The following is a 24,758-nucleotide window of genomic DNA, read 5'->3' on the forward strand; positions in this document are numbered from 1 at the left end:
ACATTTACATCACATTTTAGTGAAATGTCACTTATGTAACACAGATGTAAAATGATCTCACGCTTTCAGATAGATAGCACTGGCTTTTCAGCCCCACTCTGCTTCAGCTGTGTGTGGTGGGGGCCGGCAGTCGGTTTTGATTATTTTCCTTGACCTCTGGGGCAGAGATTCTTGTGGGAGAGGAAGAGAACAGTCACAAAAGAACAGTAGTGGGTGACAGAGACTGGACCTCTCTTGAGCTCCACACTAAAGGAAGTTTGAAAGAGCCAATGGTTTCGTTTCCTGTGGGAAGGGTCACTGCAAGTTCATTTCAATCTTTCCCTTCTGCCTCCACAGTGCATCACTTTGCTTCTTGGGAAATCTGTTATCTGAATGTAGGGGAAGCAGATGAGAGACGAGGCCTAAGACTAGGTAGTGATGAAAATTAGGCATTGACTAAGTCATAGTATTGTGTTTTTCATACCAAGTGCCCCGTAACATGTTTTCCCATTATCACCACCATTTTTGGAAGTTCTGCTCTCTGCAGATGACATACATCTATGGATGTCATCTTTGTCTTCTGGGACCTGCTGTCATGTAACTTTACTGTGAAGGATTTGGGGATTTCTTGGTATTAAGAAGTTAGGGTTTACACTGGTGATTTTATCCCAATGTCTGTCTGCGTACTACTAGGAAGTTATGAAGAGCCACCAGGAGCCTTAGCTGGCTGAGGGCGGCTAGGGGTATCTATGGGTAGGTGTTCCTTTTGCTCTAATGTACAGGGCTCTGGTTACACATGAACACTTGAGATGGAAGCATTAAAGCACTGGTTCTCAACCTGTGGGTGTCAACCCTTTTGGGGTCTCATATCAGATACCCTATATATCAGGTATTTACATCACAGTTCATAACAGTAGCAAAATTACAGTTATCAAGAAGCAATGAAGTAAATTTATGACTGGGGGGGGGGTCACCACAGCACTAGGAACTGTATTTAAGGGTCACAGAATTAGGAAGGTTGAGAGCCACTCCATTACAGGCTGATGTCAACTCTAAAGAGTAACAGACAGGAGGGAAGACAGTGGAATGCTGAAGATCACCAGGAGAACTGGGGAGCTGCCATGTTTCCTGGCTCAGCACTTAGATGGTGACTGACCTGGAGTAACACAGCACAGGACTCTGTACGGTCTCTTCTATCTAAATCATGCCTGCTGTGGATATGCTTTGGCAGATTCCACACCGCGGGATGCAGAAATGCTCATGGCAGATAACTCTTCCACTTTGTTACTTCCTGTGAACATCATCTCCCCGTGTCTGTCTTGACCCACGGGCCTGCTGCAGACACCCATCCCTCTTTCCCTTGAGTCAGTCGGTTTCTCATAGCATGACTGCTTCATTTGGAGGTAGTCTTACAGGGCTAAGGGGATCTTGGCGGTGCAGAAATACAGTGAGACCCTCATTGAAACACACAAAGAGTTGAAAAGGAGGTGGGGACAGGCAAGAATCCCTTTCATGTCTCAGGTGGCTTGTGGGCTGCACTCTGCGGAAACTTGGGGCTGTGAGTCAGGTTGCAGGTGCTGGGACTGCCTGCATAAATGGAATGGGGGCAGTGTGGGAGGGGCAGGAGTCAGCAGCTCCAGATGCGTGAAGCTTTGATACCTTTGTTAAGTCATTTAAGCTCCCTGATGAAAACACTGTGTCAGAGGGCTTAAAGCTTAAATGAGCTGACGTGCAGAGAGTAGTTGGAACCTGGTCTGGGTGGGGGAGGGCCGGGCATTCAAACCAGAGGCAAAGGACACTTCAGGAGACCCTTCCTACCTTGCCACCTTTAAAAAAAACAAAACAAAACCAAACAAAACCAAAAACCCCTCATTCTCATGTCTGGGCCTGGTAGTCTCCAGGTGTGGTCTAGAAACGACAACTTCCTGTATAGCCCAGTCCCTTCTGCCTCTTATGTGTGTTCAGGCATCTCCCAAGCAATCAGCTCTAACTGCCATTATTCGAATATCTTCACTCTGACCCATTTTCTCCATCCTTCTTTATAGCCAGTATTACTATGTGAAGAAAGACATTGGGTGTTAGCCACCACACTCTACATTATCCAAGCATGTTTGGGGCATAGTCAGTGCTTTGTGAATTTAGTAAATGAGCCTTGTTTAATAAAAGTCTAGATGGTGAGTACTTTAAGCTTTGTGGGCTGTCATCCTACTTGAGTTCACTTCCATATATTGAGTATGTAAGATGGTCCATCAACATTTTATATTTGGTGCATGGGACTGTCCCTTGCCAATGTCTGAAACAGCATTGATGGTGAAGGTCAGGAGTGGATGTTAGTGGTTCTGATGGCTTAAGCTAGGCTACACCTAGGATCCTTAGGGAAGCATGGCTTTAACTTATAGAGAAATGTGGAACTGGAGGCCCCAGAAGTCCATAATGCTGGTGAGGTGGCAGCCTGGCTTCTGAGATCCCTGGTACTGTGTATGTGTAACAGGGGGTGTGCATCCTCAGGAGGACCAGCCAAACAGGTGCCACCTCATCAATAAGAGCCCTCATTCCCATGGTGTGAGCTAATTTTTGTTAGTTTTTAAATAAGCAACTGACAGGGAAAGCCATTGCTTAAAAACCTCTTGTGGGTAGGAGAAAAAAAAAAAGTAGAATTGATCCATTGTAAAGTCAGGTTCTTAAAATAAGCTCATTATAACTGCACGTCTGTTTACATTGTGGCATTGCTGTGCATGCATGTATACAGTGTATAAGGGTCAGGCTGGGGCACGTGGCACAGCCATTGCCTTAAGCAGTCATCATCTCGGTGTATGGAAAGCATTCGGATTCCTCTCCCAGACAATTAAAATCGGAAAGTTAAATGTATTGATTACAGGTAAAGTAAATGAACATTAGAAATTGTCCCACCTGTCTAGCTGCATTCATTAGCCACACTCTGTCCGTTCTCCCACCATCCCCACCCACAGTCCACCCTAGAGCATTAGATTTGTTGAAAGGAAGACTCCTGTGTTTGCAGAGTGGAGTTCTCTGCTCGAAGGCAGATTTGAAGTTCAAACCTGCAGCTTTCTCTGAGCACACCTTTTGATTTGAGCCTTCAGATACACACACGTTCAGGGCAGAAGCCTCTCACCAGTGAGATGTGAGCAGGAAGGGAAATGCAGAGCCAGAGCCTGGAAGACAGAGCTAGGTCAGAGGCTGGGTGTAAAGTGGCTTTGTGGCTCATCCGCCTGAGACTATTTCCAGACTCTGTCAGATGTCCGTGTGTTCACACTTTCCAAGGTACGAACTGGTTGACACTGCAGCTTGTCAGCTTTTTCCTGATGTTCTTGTGCCCTGATGCTGTTTTGATTTTGTTCTTTAGGAGGAAGGGAAATAGGATTCTCTCTCTCCTAGTGGATAAATTTGGGTGTGGTTTTAAATAATAGTTCCAGACTTATTGTTTGTATAGTGTGTGTGTGTGTGTGTGTGTGTTGGGGGAGGGGTTATGATAAAACCCCCCAAGCTCTTTCACCCTTACCTAACAACACTGTTGGTCTTATTTATGCTACTCTACCTGGTCCTTAGGGGCCTCTTGGAGGGTCCCAGCGACCCATGATAGTGAATAGTTTGCTGCTTTGACCACCCCGTGGCTCTGGTGAAGACTTCCTTTCATCTGATTGAGAGCTTCTACCCAAGGGGGCGGGGTTGGGGGAGAGTCATTTCTTGGCCTGATTTTTCACGTGGATGCTGAAGACATTTGAATCTATCCCATGCTCTCCTTGCCTAGAGACATTTTCTTCCTGGTGGGCCGAGCATTGGTCCTGTGCAGAGCTCCACCTTCCATGGAGAAGAAATGTGCGTGAGAGAGTTCGCTTCTCGGTTGATGAGCCAAGCAGGATTTCAGGGCACAGTCAGATCTCTCCCATGCTCTTAACGCCAGTGAAGAGTAGAGTTTGAAGATACATATAGTTGGGTTCATCTTCTCTGTTGTCAACCAAACCATTTCTCCGTTTCTCTTCCCCTGTTTTTGTTTGTTTGTTTTTTCTCATATCTTCTCTCCCTCTCCTTGCATGCCTTTCTGTCATACACTACTTTGTGATCCTCCCGTTCATGTTGGCCTGAGTCTTAGGGATTGGCAGTCCAAGCGGGTGAAGGGGGACTTGAGGTTCAGTCCTAAGATGCTGTGAACTACACACGGGAAAGCTACAGATCAACATAATTGAGCAGAGTTCTATAGCAAGCCCTAAGTGCAGGGCGTAGCTTTAGTAGAGGCAGGGCAGAGACACAGCACTACATAGGCCATGGTAGCAGGATGGGGATCTGCCATTGTTGTGAGACAGGTCCCTGGCTGTGACTGCATTTCAGAGGCAAGAAAAGCCCACAGACCTCAAGTGCTGGGTACCTAAGACAGGAAGAGAAGTAATAGAAGAGCAGAGAGTGCTCTCCAGGAAACCAGGGAGAAACCTGGCCTGCTGGAAATTAGCTCTGGGGTGGACTTTGTGCTAAGCCAGGCAGATGATGACTTATAAAAAATCCTTATTCTTAAATCATTTTAAAATTATTATTATGAATATTAATTTCTAATTATTTGTGTTTAACCTCATAATAAGCATTTCTTAATTGTCTTAGTTCCCTTTTCTTGTTGCTGTGATAAAACACTGGGACCAAAGCAACTTACGGGGGGGGGGGGGTAAGGGCCTATTTCAGTTTGTAGTAAAAGGTTAAGAGTTCATTTTTTTTGCAGGAGAACTCACAGTGGCTGACCCTTAAAGGTGCAGGCCACCACACATCTGCAATCACGATGCAGAGGTAGAGAGTAACCCTGTGCTCAGCTCTGTCTCCTTTTCATTCAGTCCAGGACTCAGGCCATGAAGGTATGCCACCCCGGTGGGTGGACCTCCTTACCTCAAAGTAGTCAAGAGAATCTATTGCAGACATGCCCAGGAGGCTCGCCCTCCGGATAACTGTGGATTGTGTCATGTTGACAAAATCAGCCATCACAATCACGCATTTATTAAATCTGCTAATAATAGCTATGTATTAACATTACTTTTATGTATTATTTTTCTATTTTTCTATTCTCTAAGAGAGAAGCCAGGTTTTTGGTTCTATAACAGACTACCAAGAGAGAAAGGTGAGGGACTCTGGGGGAAACACAGATTGGGAGCACATGGGACATTTGCCATGTTTCTTGAATTCTTCTTGTTTATCTTTCTCCTTCTGTCTTCACCCCCAGGCCTTGTGTTTTCTTTCTTCTCCTGTCCTATCAGATTCTCTGATTATTTTCCTTCTCTTAAGGAGAAAAAGAGCTGGCAGAGGCAGGTGGTCCTGTGTCCTGGCACCCTCCATCCCTGGAGCCATTTGTTTACTGTTATATTTGTTGGGTTTTTTAGTGATCGTCTCCTTTGTCTTTCTCAAGTATGTCTGTTTCAGCCTGGTGATGCCTCTGGGCTCCCGGGTACTTGTCATTCATGGTTCTAAAGAACATTCATCTTGCCTTTTAGGTCAGAGTTCAGTCTTCAGCTCTGTCCACTGCTGACTTACCTCGGAAGCCTGTTTCCTCTTAATGTGAAATTACAGCATGAGTACTTATTTGTAGGTTTGTTTTTTAAAAAAATGATTATTATTTTATAAGAGGATTCAAAATCTCCCCACCAAAGTAGATAGATAGATAGATAGATAGATAAAATGTCTATAAAATTTTCTTTTAGTTTTCCAGATGTTATGAAAGAAAAGTTCCAAATCTGGCAAAAAGGACAAACCTAAGAAGGACGGGAAGGATGGGAAAGACCCAGCATCTAATTGTCTCACTGTATTACACTCGGAGTTAATCCTGGTCCTCAGGATTCCCCAGAGGAGCATACAGTTTTCTTTATTTTACAGATGAAATTTTTAAAAAATGCTTTGCTTTTCGGCTGGAGAGGTTGCCCGTTGGTTAAGAGCACTTGCCACTCTTCCAGAGGCCCTGAGTTCAGTGTCCCACCCACAGTGAGTGACTTCCTGGAACTACCTGGAACTCTAGCTCCAGGGAATTCAGTGCCCTCTTGTGGCTTCTGGGTATACCTGCACACACACACACACACACACACACACACACACACACACACACATGAAAATAAGGTAGTCCTTTAAAGTGTGTTTCATGCCTGACACTTGATGGAGAGTACTGACCTCCTTCTTGTCATTTTCCTGAGTCCTTCAGGAAGAGGATGTGGCACATCAGCAGCTCCTGAGGACCTGGCCCCAGTGGAGCAATTGATGGCTAAAGAGAGATAGAAATTTAGGAAAAAGAATCGCAAAGCAGAATTAGAGCTAGCATGTCTTTACATACGACTTCATGCCCCTCCCTGGTCTAGCTTCCATGATACTGACCATAATCTAGTTGAGCAGCTGTGAGTGAAGGCAATGAGTAATGCAGGACTGCTCTGACAACACAGTAAGGAAACGTAATTAATCCGCTGCCAGACCAGCCCTGTAGTCCCCAGTACCTCTCTCAGCATCTACTGTGTGGTGTTGTAGTTGTCGTTTTGTTTGTGGACACAATCCTTTCGTTGAACATCTTTAGTTCTCAGCCGCAGTCTATCTATAATAGGCATTTGGATCATGCTTTTAGGACAACTTTGGATTGACAGACTGTACATAGTTAGAAAACCACTGGAAATCATTTAAGTTGATTGTAACAGCAGCTGCATGCTGGGTGTGTCTAGGCTGGGGGTGGGGCGGCAAAGCACATAAGGATGCACAGCAGGATCTACAGTAAGTTAGGTCTAGACTCTGGTCTAGATGCATACTCAAACTATCTTTGTATCTTATGTGGGCCTTGCTTGGTCTTTCCGTAATATCAGAGAGCTAGAGTCTATCTATATCTATACATTCTTTTTAGCTGTTCCACGTTACTAAAGCATTGTGATTCTTGAGTGCTGAGCTAAGAAACCCACCTGATAGGCCACCACCTGGGGTTCAGTTGGATCATTTGGACTTGTTGACACCAGAATTTCAGCATCTGGCTTCCTCCAGGAGTATTCCCAGTTGACTCCCCAGACTTACATGCTTTGCCATGGTGGCCCCTGTCAGGGAGAGGGTTTGAGAGCATCGAAGGAATCGGGGCTTCAGAGTTAGGGATACTGGACTTGATCCACAAGGTTACCTCTTAGTGAGCTGAAGATGTTGAATCCTTGCATCTCTGTTCCCCCACTTGGCAAGTTAGGAATATTATTTATAAAAGCTAACCCTGAGAAAAGGGGCAGTGGGTATATACTAATAGCTTCTGTGATACACACGTGAGACTTTTCCATTCTGGTTTCTACTGCAGGAAATAACCCAGGGGAAATGTTTTCTCTTCCTGCTTGTTAACCAGGGTCAGGCTTTTTAGTTATATTGCTGTCGGGGACAGGATGGTATCAAGGGACTTTAACGACTTCAGATAAGTAAACAACCACAGGCATAGATTAGATCCTTAAATAAAGGTCAGGGAAACATCCAGAATATTAAGACAGCAGGAAAAAAACCAGGTGATCCATATATGCAAACTCAAGTTGTATGTTTCCTGTGTTTTCCCCAGTGGCATTGCTCCCAAACCAAACTTTGAGTAGCAATTAATATTCTGAAAGGTGTATGGGTAAATGCCATGCTTCAAGGCTGTCAAATAACGTTAGCTCTGGTCTTCATATCTTTCAATGATTGAACTTGCTGCTCAATGTGCACGTCATACTCGGTTGCGATTCAGTGTCCACGGCATGGCACCCTTCCTTGGGCTATGACCGTGATCTCTTGCCGAGTAATATGTGTTTGTGAAGATGTTCATGAACAAAGGAATTGACCTTCTTAACAGGTGAGGGAGGTAACATTATCAACGTAGTAATTTGCATATTCCACTCAGGAAAGAAAACCCAATGTTCTCAAGCAGCGGACCCTGGGGTTCAGCTCAGCGCAGGTGGATGCCATTATAGTTTGATCCAACACAGTTTAGGATATTCCTAAAACTTATTTTATATTGCCGATCATGTCTGTGATCCCTGGAATTAACTACAAAATCAAAGAAGCCAGGCATGGGGTGTGTGCCTGTAATCCTGGTATTTGGGAGACAAGGCAGGAGAATCTCAAATTTCTGGACTTTTTCCTCCTGACAGACATCAAAGATAGAAAATGATGTTGTTATCTAGTACACTTTTCGGTGTAAATATATTCTATTGATGCCTTATTTGAAGATAAGTCCATTTATTGAGAAAATGATTGCAATAAACAGCTAAATCATTTGAGTAAGTTAGGGCTTGGGGAATTGCTGGCTTACCAGACCTTGTAAACATGAAGGGTTTTACTGACTCTTATTTTCTTCTTCCATTTTCTTTTTGTTCTCAAAAGTTTTTTCAGATAGGTTTTTTAGTACCGGCTGGCCTCACCTACTATGTAGTGGCAGCTGGCCTTACACTTCTAACTCTGCCTTTACCTCCACAGTGCTGGGGTTACAGCATGAGTCTCTATAGCCAGCTTGTTCTCATGAGGTAACCTACTACAACACATAAGTTAGTAGGGGAATATAATGTAAAAATAGATGAAGATAAACAAGAATAGAGCAAGGACAGAGCCAAGGGACCTCAACAGTGGCATCGTGACATAGATCCAGTAAGTCTTTGTTGTTGGGGCAGCCCAGTCCTTGGCAAGTTAAATTTAGTAGCATCTCTGGGCTCAGATATAACACTTCCCATTTCCTCCAAATTCTGAGGTCCAAGAGTGGTTCCAGGGACTGTTTAGTGTGTGTGTGTGTGTGTGTGAGAGAGAGAGAGAGAGAGAGAGAGACAGAGAGAGAGACAGAGAGAGACAGAGAGAGAGAGAGACAGAGAGAGAGAGAGCACATTATGAGAGAGAAAGTGTGTGTGTGCATGTGTGAGAGAGTATGTGTGTATCTGTCGGTATGTATGTGTATATATGAGACTGAGTGTGCAAGTACGGATATGTGTGGATATGGGTGTGTGGCCATGTGTATATGAGTGCTTGAGATTGTGTGAATGTGTATGTGAATGAGTGTGTATGTGTGTGTAAAAATCTCCACAAATCTCACTTTAGAAGATAAAATGAAGTCTGTCTGCATAAAGTTAAGATTAGAAATGGGACACACTGCACTTCCTGGTGAGGAGTCAGAGGCTTTGCCTAGGTGTCTAGAGAGATGTTGCTAGGTATGTAGTTCCCAAGGGAAAACCCTCCCAACAGCCCAGCAGCAACGACACTGGTTCTAGTGCTGAGGCCTGAAAACATCTTTCCAGTGTCCCCCTCCAGGCTTCATTCCTCCTACTGGGTCTGTATTGTTTATTGTTGGTCTGCTTACTCCCATGCCCCAGACTGAGCCTAGCATAACACTGCTTGATAAGCTGTGTATTGTCCTGCACATCTGTGTTAATCCTAGCAATCAGGAAGCTGGGGCAGGTGGGTCTTGAATTTGAGGCCAACCTGGCATAGACACTGTTTCAAAGAAGAAAACAGTAACAGCAACAAAACTGCTTACTAAATAAATATTTCTAAGTGGGGATGAGTGTTGATCAGGGCCCCGTGGTGTGCATCCCTCCCTTGTACACTCTGGATCCGAGCGGCTAGATTTGGAGGGATGTTGCTTACAGCATCATTAAGTAGAAGCCCGTGTTCTGGGGGGGGGGGGTGTAATCCAGAATGATTGTCAGCAAAATCAATTAGCAGACCCAATGCAGTATGGTCGGGACTGTCACTCTCTTGGTGGCCTGACAGGTCAATACTTAGATATTAGAAAGCAGTAAGGGGACCTGGCTTATTCTTTAGGCAGTGCCATGAATAAGAAGTGTTTTTTACATACTCGTGAGCAGTACAGAGCAGCGGTGTGACTCTGAGCCATGTGTGTTGCCTGTCAGCTGAGCTGAGCCTTGCAGACAGTGCCAGAGTGCGCACCAGTGTTTTAGTCTATGGACTGCTTGGATGTGTTAGCCCCTTTCGTGCCTCAACTGCATGTCCTCGTCACCTGACATTTAGTCTTCAGAGGGAAGTGGCTTGCCTGGAGCATGGCCCTAGAATTCTGTCCCTGAGCATCTGGAATGGATTCAAGGCTCCTCCCAAATGCTATGCCATGGCTGATGACACACACAAGGACAAGAAAATGTGACTTCTTTTTTTTTTTTTTTTTGGTTTTTCGAGACAGGGTTTCTCTGTGTAGCCCTGGCTGTCCTGGAACTCACTTTGTAGACCAGGCTGGCCTCGAACTCAGAAATCCGCCTGCCTCTGCCTCCCGAGTGCTGGGATTAAAGGCGTGCGCCACCATGCCCGGCTAAAATGTGACTTCTTATGAATCAGGCATTCTGTGTCCCATCTATTCTCTCTTAGCCTATACAAACAAACAAACAACAACAACAACAAAAAAAAACCAGACAAACCAAAACCAAACCAACCCTGAAAACAAACAATTGAAATCAAAATCCCGGGTAAAGTTATAGTAGGTTTAATTTCCATGTAGAAATGTTGGTCTGGGTGGTAGAAGAGGTGACTTTTGTAAGATGGATTGTAGCTACCGCAAGCACAAATGGTGCCCTTTCCATGTTATCAGATGTTCAGGCGCGAACATGTATGAAATCTGATAATCTTTACATCCATCTCAGGGGATCAGTATGATACTAATGTTCTGTGGGTGAAGAAATGATGCATTAAGAGTTAAATACGTTAATAGAGACGCTTATGTGTCAGCTCTGGTCTGAACACCTAACCGTGGTGGGTTTAGTGACAATCCTGCCGTGAACGTCTCTAGCTACAGAAGGCTATTCTGTCAGTTGTTTGTTTTTTTTAAGCGTTGGCTTAAAAGTAAAATCTAACTTTAAAATACAGTAAAGTCATTCTAAGTTGCCTATTTGATTCTGTATTGAGTGGTGAGGAAGAGAGAGAGAGAGAAAGGATAAGTACTTGATGGGAGTTATAAGCAAGGTCTGAGCAGTTTCCTGATTCAGGTATTTTTTTGTATCTTTGGTTTTGGTTTTTTAGAATATTTAATACCAAGAAATAGAATAACTGAGCAATGTTTTCATAACCTACATTCCTAGTCAATCCCTTTCTCTGTTTAAGCACAAAAGAGGACGTTAGCCATGGTTCCATTAGGAATGCAGATGACATTGGTGATCCCTTTGAACTCATGAACTTTGGCCGTAGGGCACGTGCATTCTGGATGGGTCTTTAAAATGCAAGTGTCACATCTTGGGAATGAATGCAGAATTACAGAAAAGAGGAATGGAGCAGAAAGAGACTCGATTGATGGACACACTCGAGTATGCCAGTAGGGATATAGTTAAAAGGTCGAATAATTCATTATTTAGGAATCACCTTCAGCCCTGTCAAAAATTAGCATGCTGGTTTAGAATATATAAAAAAAACTCTTATAAAGGATGCCATTTGATATGACCTAAGGCTCTCACCATACATGAAATGCTCAATTTTGTCAAAGTACTGGAGACGCCTTGTAAGATTTCAACTTGGTTACATTTGACGTGATTTCTTAGTTTTTCAACGTTAAAGGCTCTTTATGGCATGTGTTCTCTATTTTCACTATTATATTTTAACTAAATACTTCTACATATCAGACATTTGTTCATACTAAAAATCTTTCTTTTCTTTTCTTTTCTTTTCTTTCTTTCTTTTTTTTTTTTTTTTTTTTAAATGGGCCCTGTTGTAAGGGTGAGGCAGAAGAAACAAACTTGCAGAATTTCTTGTTACTTCCACTATAGCTGGGGAAGAATGACAAGAAACGAGCATAAAGGATCTCATATGTGCTGTGGCAGCAGATGTATGAAGAAAAGAGAGGGGACGGACTTAAGTGAGGAGTATAGCATTGTGTGCATTAGCACCGAAGCCTCCCGGGGAGACTGCTCCTCAGATGGAGCCCTGGACATGGGGGAAGCAAGCTAGCTAGCTAAGAGTATCTCCCAGGAGGGAAAAAATGCACAGGAAGATGTTTGCAGGCATTGCAGATCTGCAGAAGAACAATGTGTAATGAGAACAGGGGAGAGTTGGCTGAGTGAGGCAGGTGGAAGGGCCTGTCAGGCCAGTGTGCAGACCCTGAGTTATTTTGAAGGAGTGTCGGGGAAAGGACTCCAGAAGATCAGCTGGGGCATCTGGCATATGCTTTCAAAGGGTCACTGGCTACTCTCCTGCTGTTAGCAAGAAGGCAGAATGAGCCTTTGGGACGTTGTTAAAGGAGACGTCACTAAGTCAGGGACGAGGTGGTAGCAGGAGAAATGGTGAAATGACTGGGACTTGAGCTGTATTGGGAAGGGTGAGTTAGCAGACCACACTGTTGGAGTTAGGACTGTTTATAAAGCTTGTGAGCTGATTAGCCAGGATAAATGAGTTTCTGTCTGTAACATCTGAGCTGTCTCTCTGTCTCTTTGTAAGATCCTTGTAATCACACAGAAACCTTGAAGGGAAGAAGGGATGTGCCTGGCAGTGCCATGTCTGAAGATCAAGTGGGAGAATGCAGTTAAGCTGGAAGCACGCCCTGTGTGTTTGTGGATGGTGCAAGTGTGCACTAGGGAAGTAGGAAGATGGTGCCATGGCAGGGGGGCTCAGCCCAGGAAAATGTGCGTATGGTTGACATCTGCAGATGTGGGAGTGATGGGGAAAGCCAAGGGACCAAAGATGAGATGCTCTCATGAATGTCTTGACCCACTTGTGTTCATCTTGGTTGAAGGCAGGAGCCACAAGTAACCATGATGCACTCTGTCCTTCTCAAGCCTTTTGCTAGACAGCAATGAGAGACAATTACAGAAAACATAGATGTGAGACTACTACACGGATTGCTTGTGACGAGCAGTCACAGGACCAGTGGTTTTGTGAACTTTCTGTCTCGACTATACCAGATTTCTCTTCGTCATGCCACTTTGTTTCCCTAAGATGTTTTTGTAGTTCCTGGGACAGGCTTCCAGCAAGAGCAAGTGTCCCTCTGTGACATGGAGCAACATGCTCTACCTCTGTATGAATTCTTAATTTAGTAATGTGAAAATGGACCTTTGCCCAGTGTTCTATGGTTCTTCTTTGAAGTAAAGGACTTTGTGAAACTAACGTAGGGAATTTTGGGGAAGCCCAGTCACCAGAAATCAGGACTGATTGGTAGATCAAAGAAAGGCATCTCTTCAGATGACCTCTTCAGTACAATGTTTTTATGGCTAGCAGCCTGCTAGGTGACAAAGGAGTGGGATTGGGTTCTGTAAGTACCCTGCTGTTTGCTGAAGGAGAGACCCTGGAAGTACCTCAGCCAGTGGCCTTGAGCCTCAGTAAGAGTTTCAGGATGTCCACCCTTAGATCACCATCATAGTTGGGGTATAGACTCACTGGAAATCAGGTAAATGGCGATGTTCAAAATGACAGGTCTAATATGTACCGTCAGCTCTCGGGTGCGATAAAGTGTTTTTTTAAGAGATTGTGAATGTTGGAATCCCTGCAAAAAATGGAAAATAAAGTGCCAGGCTGCAGTGGGCCATTTCAAAATGCTTTGATTAATTACTATAGAAAGACTAAAGCCACCAACAATGCAGAAAGTCTGGGAAAATGATATGTTTAGAGAGAGCCCTGTTGGGAGCGTGAATTGATAGAGGCAGGAACTGGGATCTTGGAGAGCTGCCCTGTGCTGGTTTTGAGACTTTTCAGCCTGCGCTGTTCACTTCCTTGGTCTTCCCAGGTTTAAAGTAGTAGTCTCCTCTAGAGACTATGGTTCTGATGGGGGAAAAAAAAAAAAACCAAAAACAAGACAAGAAAAAACAAAACAAAAAATTCGGCTGATGAACTATTGGTTCATGCTTTCATTTCTGTGATGGAGAAGGGGGTTGAGTTTTGTTTTGTTTTTTTCCTTTTTCACCCTCACTTTCTCTTTTAATTTCTTTCTCTTTTTTCCACATGTGTCCCGTGTCATTTGTAACTGTTTGAAAATATATAAGGGAATCGCATAATTCCTGCTTAGGAAAGGCCTCTTTTTTTCCGTCTACTTTTCCACCCTCTGTTGATTTGCGATATAACACTCTTCCCCAGAGTAATTAATTGCAATTCTGCAAGCCAATGAAAAACGGGCAGCAGCAGCTGATGGACCTTAAACAATAAATATTTGTATTTTATGCAGCTGCCACTAGTAATTAAGAGAAAATAACTAAGTAGAATGGACCTGAACCCGCTCGATTGCTTTGAAGGGGTGGCCACTAATTCTTGATACATTTATTAGCAGGGGCAAGCATGGAACAGTTTGCTGACTATCTATGGTACATTGCCACCTTGTGGCCACAATTTTCCTCCTCACGGAAAAGAGCAACTTAATAATATTAAGTCTACACCTTAGAGCCTTATTTTGTAGTTTCCCCAGCCTTTTCCATAGTGCAAAAGATTGGAGACATTGTGTGAGAGCATATAGTTTATAGAGGTATTGAAGAGATTATGTTCTTAGAAGAGGGATGCGAAAGTATCAATGAGATGTCTGTCTGCAGCTGATACTGGGGGTGGGGTGCTGATGCCTGGATGTAGGGTAGAGGAGGAGTGAAAGCCATATGGGTAAGGAATAATATTTCTGCTCTGGCAATAGACAAAGGGTGTTTATCCTCTCCCTCATTCCATTCCATGTTTCCATAGTCACAGGTTTTCTTCTGAAAAAATTTCAATGCAATAACACCACCACCACCACCACCACCACCATCACCACCACCACCACCACCACCACCATCACCACCACCACCACCACCACCATCACCATCACCACCACCATCACCACCACCATCACCACCACCACCACCATCACCACCACCATCACCACCACCACCACCACCACCATCACCACCACCATCACCACCACCATCACCACCACCACCACCATCACCATCACCACCACCATCACCACCACCACTAAATTGGCAGTTTGAAAAAAGGCACATAGGCAAGGACATACAGTGGTACCAACAATAGGGAACCAATAATCTCTCTTGTTTGGCAGTCTGACCGCAGACAGGTTCTGTGTTTTCTAGTCACTCGTATGTAGGTAACTCTTCAGGTACTTCCTTGTCTGTAGGCTTTAAGGGCAAAACATCTAAGGCTGGGCAGGAGTCTCTCCTTGGAGGCCCCCATAAATGGACATCTATATGATGAACAGCAGCGGGCTGACATCTTCAGATGACTACACCCCCTCCTTTGAAAGGGCTGTTTCTTTGAAAAGTGTCCCCTGGAGTCCCTTCCCCTCCTGATTTGGCTTTGATCCTGGAGTCGATGGACTGCTCCTTCTTCAGGGTCCTCTCACTGCAAAACCAACTGGCAGTGAGATGCAGCAAAGACCCGAGTGCCTGGGAGTTGCAGATGGTTCTTTATGAGAAGTGCTTGAGATCCATAGCGTGTTGCTAACGAACGCAGTTGAGGTTGGGAGAATGTTCCCATCTTGTGGAACTGATGAAGGTTCAGTCTCAACTATCTAGGGAGGGGATGCCCAGTCCCAGGCAGTCGTTTCTTTTCCTGGCAATTTTGAATATACTGTAGCACTCGGACAGCCAAAAGGATGACCCTGTTCTTACTTACTCTCTCCTATAAGAAGATCTCTGATAGTCTTAAAAACAAATCAGATAATTATATTCCATTTCTTTCTCATGATAGCAAAGCCGACTACTTTGGTAAAACCATCCTCAAAACAGCATTTAGCTGTGTTGTCCAAGTATTTCCTACTTTTATTGTAGGCAGCTGCCCTTTTGTGTGACAGCTGGAATTTTATCACTTAATAGTGATAAGCACATATGTATATGCCCAGGAATATTTTTGTCCTTAATAATATCTCGGCACACACACGGGCATTTCAGCTCGCAGGTGAGCGTGTAGAAGGTGCGGCTCTCTTCAGGTGTTCTCATGAAAGTGGAGCAGAACTTGACATGAGTGCTTTGACCCGGGGGGTTCTTTTGTAGAAAGCTGGCTCTTGAAGTGACTTTGGTTTCTCTGATTCTTGTGACAGGCTTTCTTTATAAGAGCTATAGAGTGATATAAGGATGTATTGATTTCCATTAAGGGCTGCTGTGCTTAGAGATTCCTCTCCTGTGCCATGTATGTGTGTGAGGATTTGTGAAATTTGATCTGCTTTTATATGGCAGTATTTCAAAGTGGGGGAATCCACAGAAGGACCTATTTTATATAGGGTTCCAGGCTACATATGTGTGCATGTATGTATAATTCACTCAGTTATGAAACAATACTTTCCTATTTGCTCTGTGTGTGTGTGTTTGTGTAGTTGTATGATGTTGAGTGTACATGTGTGTGTATGAGGATGCCACAGGTCAACCTCAGGCATTATTTTTTAGGAACTGCACATTCTTACCCCTTTCACTGGTCTGGAACTCTCCAGATAGGTTAGACTCCTTTGCCAGCCAACCCAGGTACCCAATCCAATCCAGGGTTGGGATTACAATCCTGTGCCACCATGCCAAGGTTTTTTTTTTTATATGGATGCTGGGGAACAAACTTGGGTCCTCATGCTTTCACGGCAGACACTTTGGTGAGCGAGCCATCTTCCCAGCTCTTGTTGGGGTCCAATAATAACTATCCCACTGCATTGAAAATTGTGGTCATCATCTACTAAACTTAATCCCATGGCCGGCTGCTCATGTGTTTGTGACCTGCCGTCCAAACCTGGTACTGGGATTTTGCGGCGAGCAATACTGACTCTCAGATGAAAGGTTCAAGAATAAGATTTAGAGCTTTCTAAACTTATCAAATTAAAACCAGTACTGGAGGGAGTGTGTTTAGAGAAGGGGATGCACAGAAGAGAGCGTGAGATCCGGTTGTGCTGGGTGTCCCCCGGTTGTGCTGGGTGTCCCCCGGTTGTGCTGGGTGTCCCCCGGTTGTGCTGGGTGTCCCCCGGTTGTGCTGGGTGTCTCCTGGTTGTGCTGGGTGTCCCCCGGTTGTGCTGGGTGTCTCCTGGTTGTGCTGGGTGTCCCCCGGTTGTGCTGGGTGTCTCCTGGTTGTGCTGGGTGTCCCCCAGAGATGATAGCACTGTCCTTCTCTCCACAGCTTGACCACATACTGTCTCCGCCACCCATGCCGTTTCGGAAATGCAGCAACCCAGATGTGGCCTGTGGCCTCGGAAAGTCACTGAAGTACAAGAGACAGCTTAGTGAGGATGGGAAGCAGCTGCGGCGGGGGAGCCTGGGAGGAGCCCTCACAGGTGAGTGAGTTGGGGTGACGTGGGTCACAGGTGAGTCGGGGTGACATGGGTCACAGGTGAGTCGGGGTGACATGGGTCACAGGTGAGTTGGGGTGATGTGGGTCACAGGTGAGGAGGAATTGTGCTTTTCTTAGGGGGTCCTGTACAGCCTTGGAGTTCCCTGTGTAAAAGCTTGCCTGTAGACCCTTTTGGAAAGTGTTACTTAAGTCTAGAAAGCAGTTTAAATTAAGAACTTGAGCAGTAAAATTTATGGAATATAGTTTACCTACAATGACATGGTCGTATTTTGAATATACACAAATGCACTTAGGAAAATTCATATTTTGGTGTAACTACCAGCATGATCAAAATGTAACAATGTAGGTGGAGACAGACAACAAGTCACACACACACACACACAAACATACATACAGAGACACAGATGCTCACAGACACATACACACAGACACAGACGACACTCAGAGATATACACAGTTAAACACACAGGCACACACAGACATCCATACAAAGGCATAGGTGCCCACAGATGCACACAGACACACAGACACACACAGACACAGACACACACAGACACACACACTCCTTGTACATACACTTTCCCTGCAGATGAGATGAATTCTAAGTGCTTTGTGTTAACTGGGACATACAGTGTGAATGGTGTATCTGCTCTGTTACTTAGCAATACCACTTTAATCATATGTATGTACTATTATATCAATATTACAACTCATAAGAAACTGACAAGGTGCCCAAATACAAACACTTTATACTCCCACCAACAGTAGGTGAGCAGTGTAATTAGTGTGCCTTCTCACCAACCTGTGGTATGGCCAGTCTTTGTGAATCTGGTCGTTTTCTTTGTCCTAGAGATTGTAGTTTCCTTTTGAGTTTTCTGTAAGCTTCCTGTTACTCTAGCAGGAGCCTGAGACAATCAGATTATAAAATGAGAAGGTCTCTCTGGGCTTGCTGCTTTAGTAGGCTTGGTGGGCTTCATTGCTTTGGGGCTGGGCACATCAGTACCCCATGACTGGAAGCACACAGTGGAGTAAGACTGATCATCTTATGGTGGGGAAGTAGAGAGAGAAAGCTAGGAGAACTGGTTCCCACAAGTCACTTCAGAGCATGGCCCCAATGACCCCCTGAAGACCTCCTGCTGGACCCACCTCTTCAAGCTGCCCTGATGCGCATTAACCCCATACCAGATCTAGCCCTTTAACACTTGGATCCTTAGAAGTCACGTGTGACACACACTGTGGCACATAGGTATTGCAGAGCATGCTCTGTGCTTATTGGATGCTTATGTATTCTCATTTGTGAGGTATCTATCAAATCTTCCCCCTTGTAAAACTTCACAGTTACAGACATGTAACCTAAATGTTTAAGCACAGAAGCAAATAGTGTGTGTTACTTATGAGCGAGCCATTAAAGCTTCTGCCGGTGAGAGGTTAACGAGGAGAGAGGAAGTAGGGGAGCCTGGGACGGGGAAGGTGCAGAGGCAATGCCTGGCACACTAGACAGCAAGAAATGATTATTCTTTAACACAGTTGGATGACTGATTGGAAGCAATTCCATTTTTAAGAGTTCCATTTTTAAACTGTGGGCGGGGAGGGACCTAGAGTGTTCTCAGCATGAATGTTATGTTCTGGAGGTGAGAAATTTGCCAGTTACTTTGATCTAGTCATTCTGTATTGTTGAAAATAATCAAAGTTTTCAGTGAAGGCATTGAAAAGTGTATTAGGGCTGGGCTGTGGCTCAGTGATAGATCCCTTGCCTAAGCATTCATGGGCCCTAGGTTTGAACCCAGTACCACAAAAAGAAAGCAAGAAAGGTGGGGAAGGAAATGAAGAAATGCACATTTTAGTCTGTGGGTCTGTATAAGTATGGGTCCATTGAAAATAAAAATATCTATTAAAAAAGAAGCCCCACAAATAGCTTCTCTCTATATTCATACAAATATCTTTTATATTTATATTTAAAAGTTTTTATTTAAATTTGACTTTTATTCTAGTTTTTTTAAAGAAAATAAAGCCAAATAAGTATAAGTTAAAGCAAAAGACTTAGAAGAGACTCGCCATTTCAATTTTCATGCTAAACTAAACTATAATGCACTGCAGATTTGACTTTTTTTTTCCTATTTCATCTTATGATTTTTTCCCTCTAAACATAAATATTTTGGAGGAACATTGTTGCTTTTAAGCCCTGAAGAAAATTTTGTCTACCTATGACAGTCTCGTCTGCCAGTTCATAAATGGTCTGGAAAATACTTTAAATTATGTTTTTTTAAATTTTTTTTTTAATTTTTAAAGCTTTGGCTTTCTGGAAATGGAATTTCTAAGGAACGGAAATACTGCTGCCACATGGCCAGTATAGTTGGAGCAGCTGGAGCAGTTGGTGCAGAGAGGCACACTGTTGGATTGGAGGGAGCGAGATCCAGGCCAGGGAAGGATAACCTTTAAAAGACAGAAGAAGCCTGTGGAGCTAACAACAGTGGCTCAGTAAAGTGCCTGCTGTGTACGTGTGAGGTGCTAGGCTTGAATTCCACCCATGTAAAAGCAGAGTGTGGAAGTGTTCATCCGTGTTCCCAGTACCGAGGGAGGACAGTTCTAGGGACACTTTGTCTAGCAGAATTGGAGAACTTACTGTTCACTGAGAATCCTCATCTCATGGTGAAGGCGGAGAGCAAAATGGAAGATACTCCTGTCACCTTCTGACCCTTTGTCCTAGAGATTGTAGTTTCCTTTTGAGTTTTCTGTAAGCTTCCTGTTACTCTAGCAGGAGCCTGAGACAATCAGATTATAAAATGAGAAGGTCTCTCTGGGCTTGCTGCTTTAGTAGGCTTGGTGGGCTTCATTGCTTTGGGGCTGGGCACATCAGTATGTACACACATATATACCACACACATGTATATGTGTGTGTATACTAGCATATACACTTAGACACATCCACAGGACACATGCTTATGATACACACACATACACACACACAGATCTGCACCCTGCATGCACATTGATGCATGCATATCATCAAAGCTCTTAGAGGTAGAGGCAAGAGTTTGAGTTCAAAATCAGCCTGGGCTATGTATTGAGACCCTGTCTCAAAAAATAGAAAAGATTGCTCTTCCCTGAGTGAAATGCCAGTGTTGGCATGTAGGGTTCTGAGAACACTTCCCTGCTGCCTGGTAGGACCATTTTCATTTCCTCGGGTAGATGCAGATTGCCTTTGTAAGTAATACGGTCTAAAGAGTCCTGGAGTCTAACCCTTAACTGACTGGAAGGGCAATGAAATCCTGATGGCTAAGATTCACCCTGTTTATTCATCTTAATTAGAAAGTTTATTTTCATCGAGCTGTTTTTAACAGCTGGGTAGTAACTGTTCTCACCATTTTCAGCCTAAGTGGTTTATTAAAAGCTTTGATCTTGCAGCTTATGACCTGGAGCATGGACTCTGGCCCTTAGCTTTGGGAGAACGACTACTTGCACCTGGCAACTCTATCAAGTCTGTCCTCTTACCGTTGGGATGCTGTACAACTATTGTGGATGGGTGAATCTCAGGCGAGATCATTATTTAAAGAGTGTTTAGTCATCCTTAGAAGAGCTTTAAACAACCATTGAGCATAAGTGGCCTATTTGGAAAATAGGTCCTCAAAAGTTGAGATACTGGGGAGTGGGGGAAAGCGTTGGTAACTGGTCCTCTAGATCGTTTAGCTGAGGATTTAGTGAAGAAACACGGGGAGTGCTTAGCCCAGCATTGGGCAAGTATTCCAGCATCTGTGGGGATAACTGAATTAGAGGGCTTTGGAATTGGTGGGGTGGGTAAGCTTACCACGCTCACCTTGGTGCCCTGAATGATTCCATTTTTGCTTTTTAAAATCTGTTTCTTCTGGTGTGTCTGAAGACAGTAACCATGGACTAACATACATAAAATAAATACATCTTTTTTTTTTTTTAAAAAATCAGTTTCTTTGTTTTTGAGGCAGAGTCTCACATTGTAGTCTAGGCTAGCCTGAACATACTATATAGCCCAAGCTTGCCTTGAACTCATGGAAATCTTCTTGCCTCGGCCTCCTGAATTCTGGGGTTATAGTGCTTAGTGTATAGGGTTACAGGATTGTAGGATTCTATCTGCTTGGAGCCATGCCTGCACATGGATCAGGCACTGAGGTGCAGGTATGACAGCATCGTCTCTGACTCTCAAAACAAAGTGTCTACCAGTTTTCAGCAGCAATAACCAAGCGACCTCACCTTGAAACAAACTATTCCATGCTTGGTAAGACTTCCTATAATTGTAATTGAACAATTGAATATTTGATGGGCTAATGGGATAAAACTACTGTGCTAAAGATTTTTTTTTTCCTCAAACTGGCTCAATGATTAAACAGGCTCCCTTCTTATATAGTTGTGTGGAGGGTACTCTGGTCTTTTTTTATACTCTGCAGTTCATCTTATAACAGAAAGCCGATTTTTGTCACCAAAACCCTGTGCCTGATCTAGTGTCTTACTTCAAAGACCAGCTGCTTTCCCATTACTTGACTTCCTTTCAACTCTAGAATCTTTGGTTTGGTTTGGTAGTATTGTACTTATCACTGTGAGGTATAAGGTAGAGATGAGAGGACGAAGCATTCTGAGTCTCTTTAGCAGCATAGCAAGTTTGAGGCCAGCCTGGACTCTTTATTGCCAAAAACTAAACTAAAATCAAAGACTTTGTGAAAGCTTATCTTAATGGTTTAAAAAATTTACTGCCTAAGTATGAATTGAAATTTTTCCCTAAGCCTTTAGTTTTTCAGGAGAAGAATCTGTGACCTAGTCATTTATGTATTCCTAATGATATCTAATATTAAAATCATCCTGTGTGGCAGGGCCACTTTTGGTGAATTATATTTAATTACTTATTTAACCCATGAGACGGAAAACACTTATCCCTGTTTTACAGACTGGGACACTGAGGCACAGGCATGGAGCTTGTAAACAAGAGCCAGAGATTATGTCCAGGCAGGTGCCTGCACAGCCCACTATGAAGTGCTTTAGCACAGCAGGTACCCAGCAGGTTTAAAATAAACTTTAAATTCCAGCAGGATTAATTAAAGTGAATTTTAGATAGGAGAATCTTTGCTTACTTGGAATCTGGGGCTGTGACTCAATCTGTAGGGCTCCCAGTCCTTTAATTAAAGAAAATTAAATCTAAGCAATTAATGCATATTAAAAAAAACCTTTAAATTCATACATTCGTTAGCCCAGCAGTTCTATTTCTGGGAATTCATTGCAAGCAAATAGTCATGAATATGTGTGGAGAATTAGCACAAGTAATATTCGGAGCAGCACTATTTATAAAAATTAAAATTACATGTCATCTAAACATCTGCTGAGAGGATATTGATTAAACATATTATAGAATATATACAAAGTGGAAAACAATGTAAACATTGAAAATCATGCTGTAAAAAAATAAATTTGAACACTGAAAAAGGTTCCTAACATTTAACATGAAATCCTGTTGCTGAGTGCTCTCAAACTATTACATGCTTGGTAAGACTTCCTATAATTGTAATTAAACAATTGAATATTTGATGGGGTAATGGGAGAAAACTACTGTGCTAAAGATTTTTTTTTTCCAAACTGGCTCAACCATTAAACAGGCTCCCTTCTTATGTAGTTGTGTGAAGGGTAGTCTGATCTTTTTTTTTTTTATACCCTGCAGTTCAATCGACGAGGGAATTTTTTCCCTCCAAGGTTTTTGTTGTTACTGGTCAGTTGTATCATTCAGTGACCCATGACAGCAGCGTTAATTCTGTATACTCTAAGAACACTCATTGGTAGACAACCATGGGTTACTGGGTTACATGGCTGAGGGTCTTCTGGAACATGGAACCCTGCGTTAGCGCTGGGCTTTCGTACAGGATTCATGGAGTCCAACCTGCTCTTTGCCCATTGACTCTCAGATCATCCGCTACACAAAGCAATAGAGTCCGGAGCATGAGAGGTGTTTGCAACAAATGTATCTGAAACATTTGTAAGCATTCTGCTGCTACCTTTCCATTGGTCAGGACGAGTCAAGCTGTAGAAGCACACTCTACCATGTTCATCGAGCCAGAATGCAGAATATTATGCTAAGAACTAAGACAATCAGGACCCGTGATTCTGTCCACCATAATTAGCTTCTGTCTTTGAAAGCAACCCTTTATGATAATATGACTATTTCTGAGTTATGGAAATATGTATTCAATGTAGATAACTCAGAAGATACAGAGCTCTCAGAAAGGATAAATGAGAAGAGCCATAATTATACCATGATTTGAATGAATGGTATTCGTGTTTGAAATCGTGAACGTTTCCTTCCCAGAGTAAGGATCTGGACCACCGAGAGTCCTAGGTTAAAGAGAGGGAAACAAACATTGCTCACTTGCTGATTCTGCTTTTTCAGGGCTGACATTTAAACAATAGACCCATTTTGCTATGCCCATCATGTCCGATTTTTTTTTTAAGCTAATGTTTTCTGTCTTCATGGCCCGCTGCTTGCTAAATAGATAGAATCAGCGTGTAAATAGTGACTGAGCTCTGGAGCCCCCTGATGAGGAAGTGAAGCAGCGCTCTTCTAATCATTATACAGGCCCTTTAGTCTGGGCAGAGATACACACTTTTGTGCTTCACAGTGCAGAGTTTAGGCTCTTCCAATCCTGCCTTCTAGATATGCAGATGAGTGGCCCTACTCCATTGCCTGCATTCCCTGGTTGTGATGTGTGTCATAGCTTCACAGTTAGAATGAAGGCTCCTTTTTCCTCAGGGAGTCCCTTTTGTTTCCTAAAGGATGTTTGGATTATTTAGAATATAAAGAAAAGCAGAATCAATGTATTCCCCATAGATTAATATAGGAATGCAATGTGCACATCACACCAATGGATTAACCTGTAGACAGCATTGATCAGGAGTTCTAAAATTGTTAGAATGGTCTTTATCACAGGGAAAATGAAGAAGTTTTGCTTTTTTGGAACCTTGGAAATGAAACCTGTGTGTGTGTCTGTCTGTCTTATTTTTGTAGTGCAAGCATGTTAGGCAAGTGCTACACCCCTATGTTAAACCCAGCCCAACTCTAGAACATTTTCACACTCTTACTTGAAGAAAGAAAGACAAACAACATGATCCCAGGGAACATTATTTCCTCCTAAAATTTAGCTTGGAGGCAATCATGTTAGAGTAAGCCAGTCTTTGGTCACTTAGTGAGTTCCTTAACTTAGTGGGCAAATTTGAAAATCAAATTAAAGTGCCTATGGTATTTAGTAATCATTCACTTGGATGCAGTGTGTCTTTCCTGTATGCTCTAGTTTTCTCTTGTGACCAGTGCCTGTGTAAGAATGTTGTTAGTGTGACACTCCAACAAGACCATACCTCCTAATAGTGGCACTCCCTAGGCCAATAATATACATATCATCACATTCTACTCCCTGGCCTCCATAGGCTTGTTCAAACACACGAGTCTATGGGGGAGCCATACCCAAAACATAGAATAATAAAAAAACACATTTAGTCCAACTTCCAAGGTCCCCATAGTCTATAGCAGTCTTAACAATGTTCAAATGTTCAACTTCCAAAGTTCAAGTTCTCTTCTGAGACTCATCCAATCACTTAACTGTAAT

General features: G+C 43.3%; 1 protein-coding gene across 7 annotated transcripts in view; it reads left to right on the forward strand.

The window, feature by feature from the left end:
• Positions 1 to 24,758, forward strand: part of Mast4 (microtubule associated serine/threonine kinase family member 4) — a 593,693-nt gene that overhangs the window by 146,466 nt on the left and 422,469 nt on the right. For all 7 annotated transcript variants that reach the window (XM_085830879.1, XM_029468311.2, XM_085830875.1 and 4 more), the window contains exon 2: positions 16,978 to 17,131. In XM_085830879.1, the coding sequence (XP_085687005.1) occupies positions 16,978 to 17,131 (154 nt within the window). The remainder of the gene's footprint in view (positions 1 to 16,977; positions 17,132 to 24,758) is intronic.

The sequence above is a fragment of the Mus caroli genome, unplaced genomic scaffold (assembly GCF_978045245.1).
Source record: "Mus caroli unplaced genomic scaffold, Mus_caroli_1 scaffold_15, whole genome shotgun sequence".
NCBI classification, from domain to species: Eukaryota; Metazoa; Chordata; class Mammalia; order Rodentia; family Muridae; genus Mus; species Mus caroli.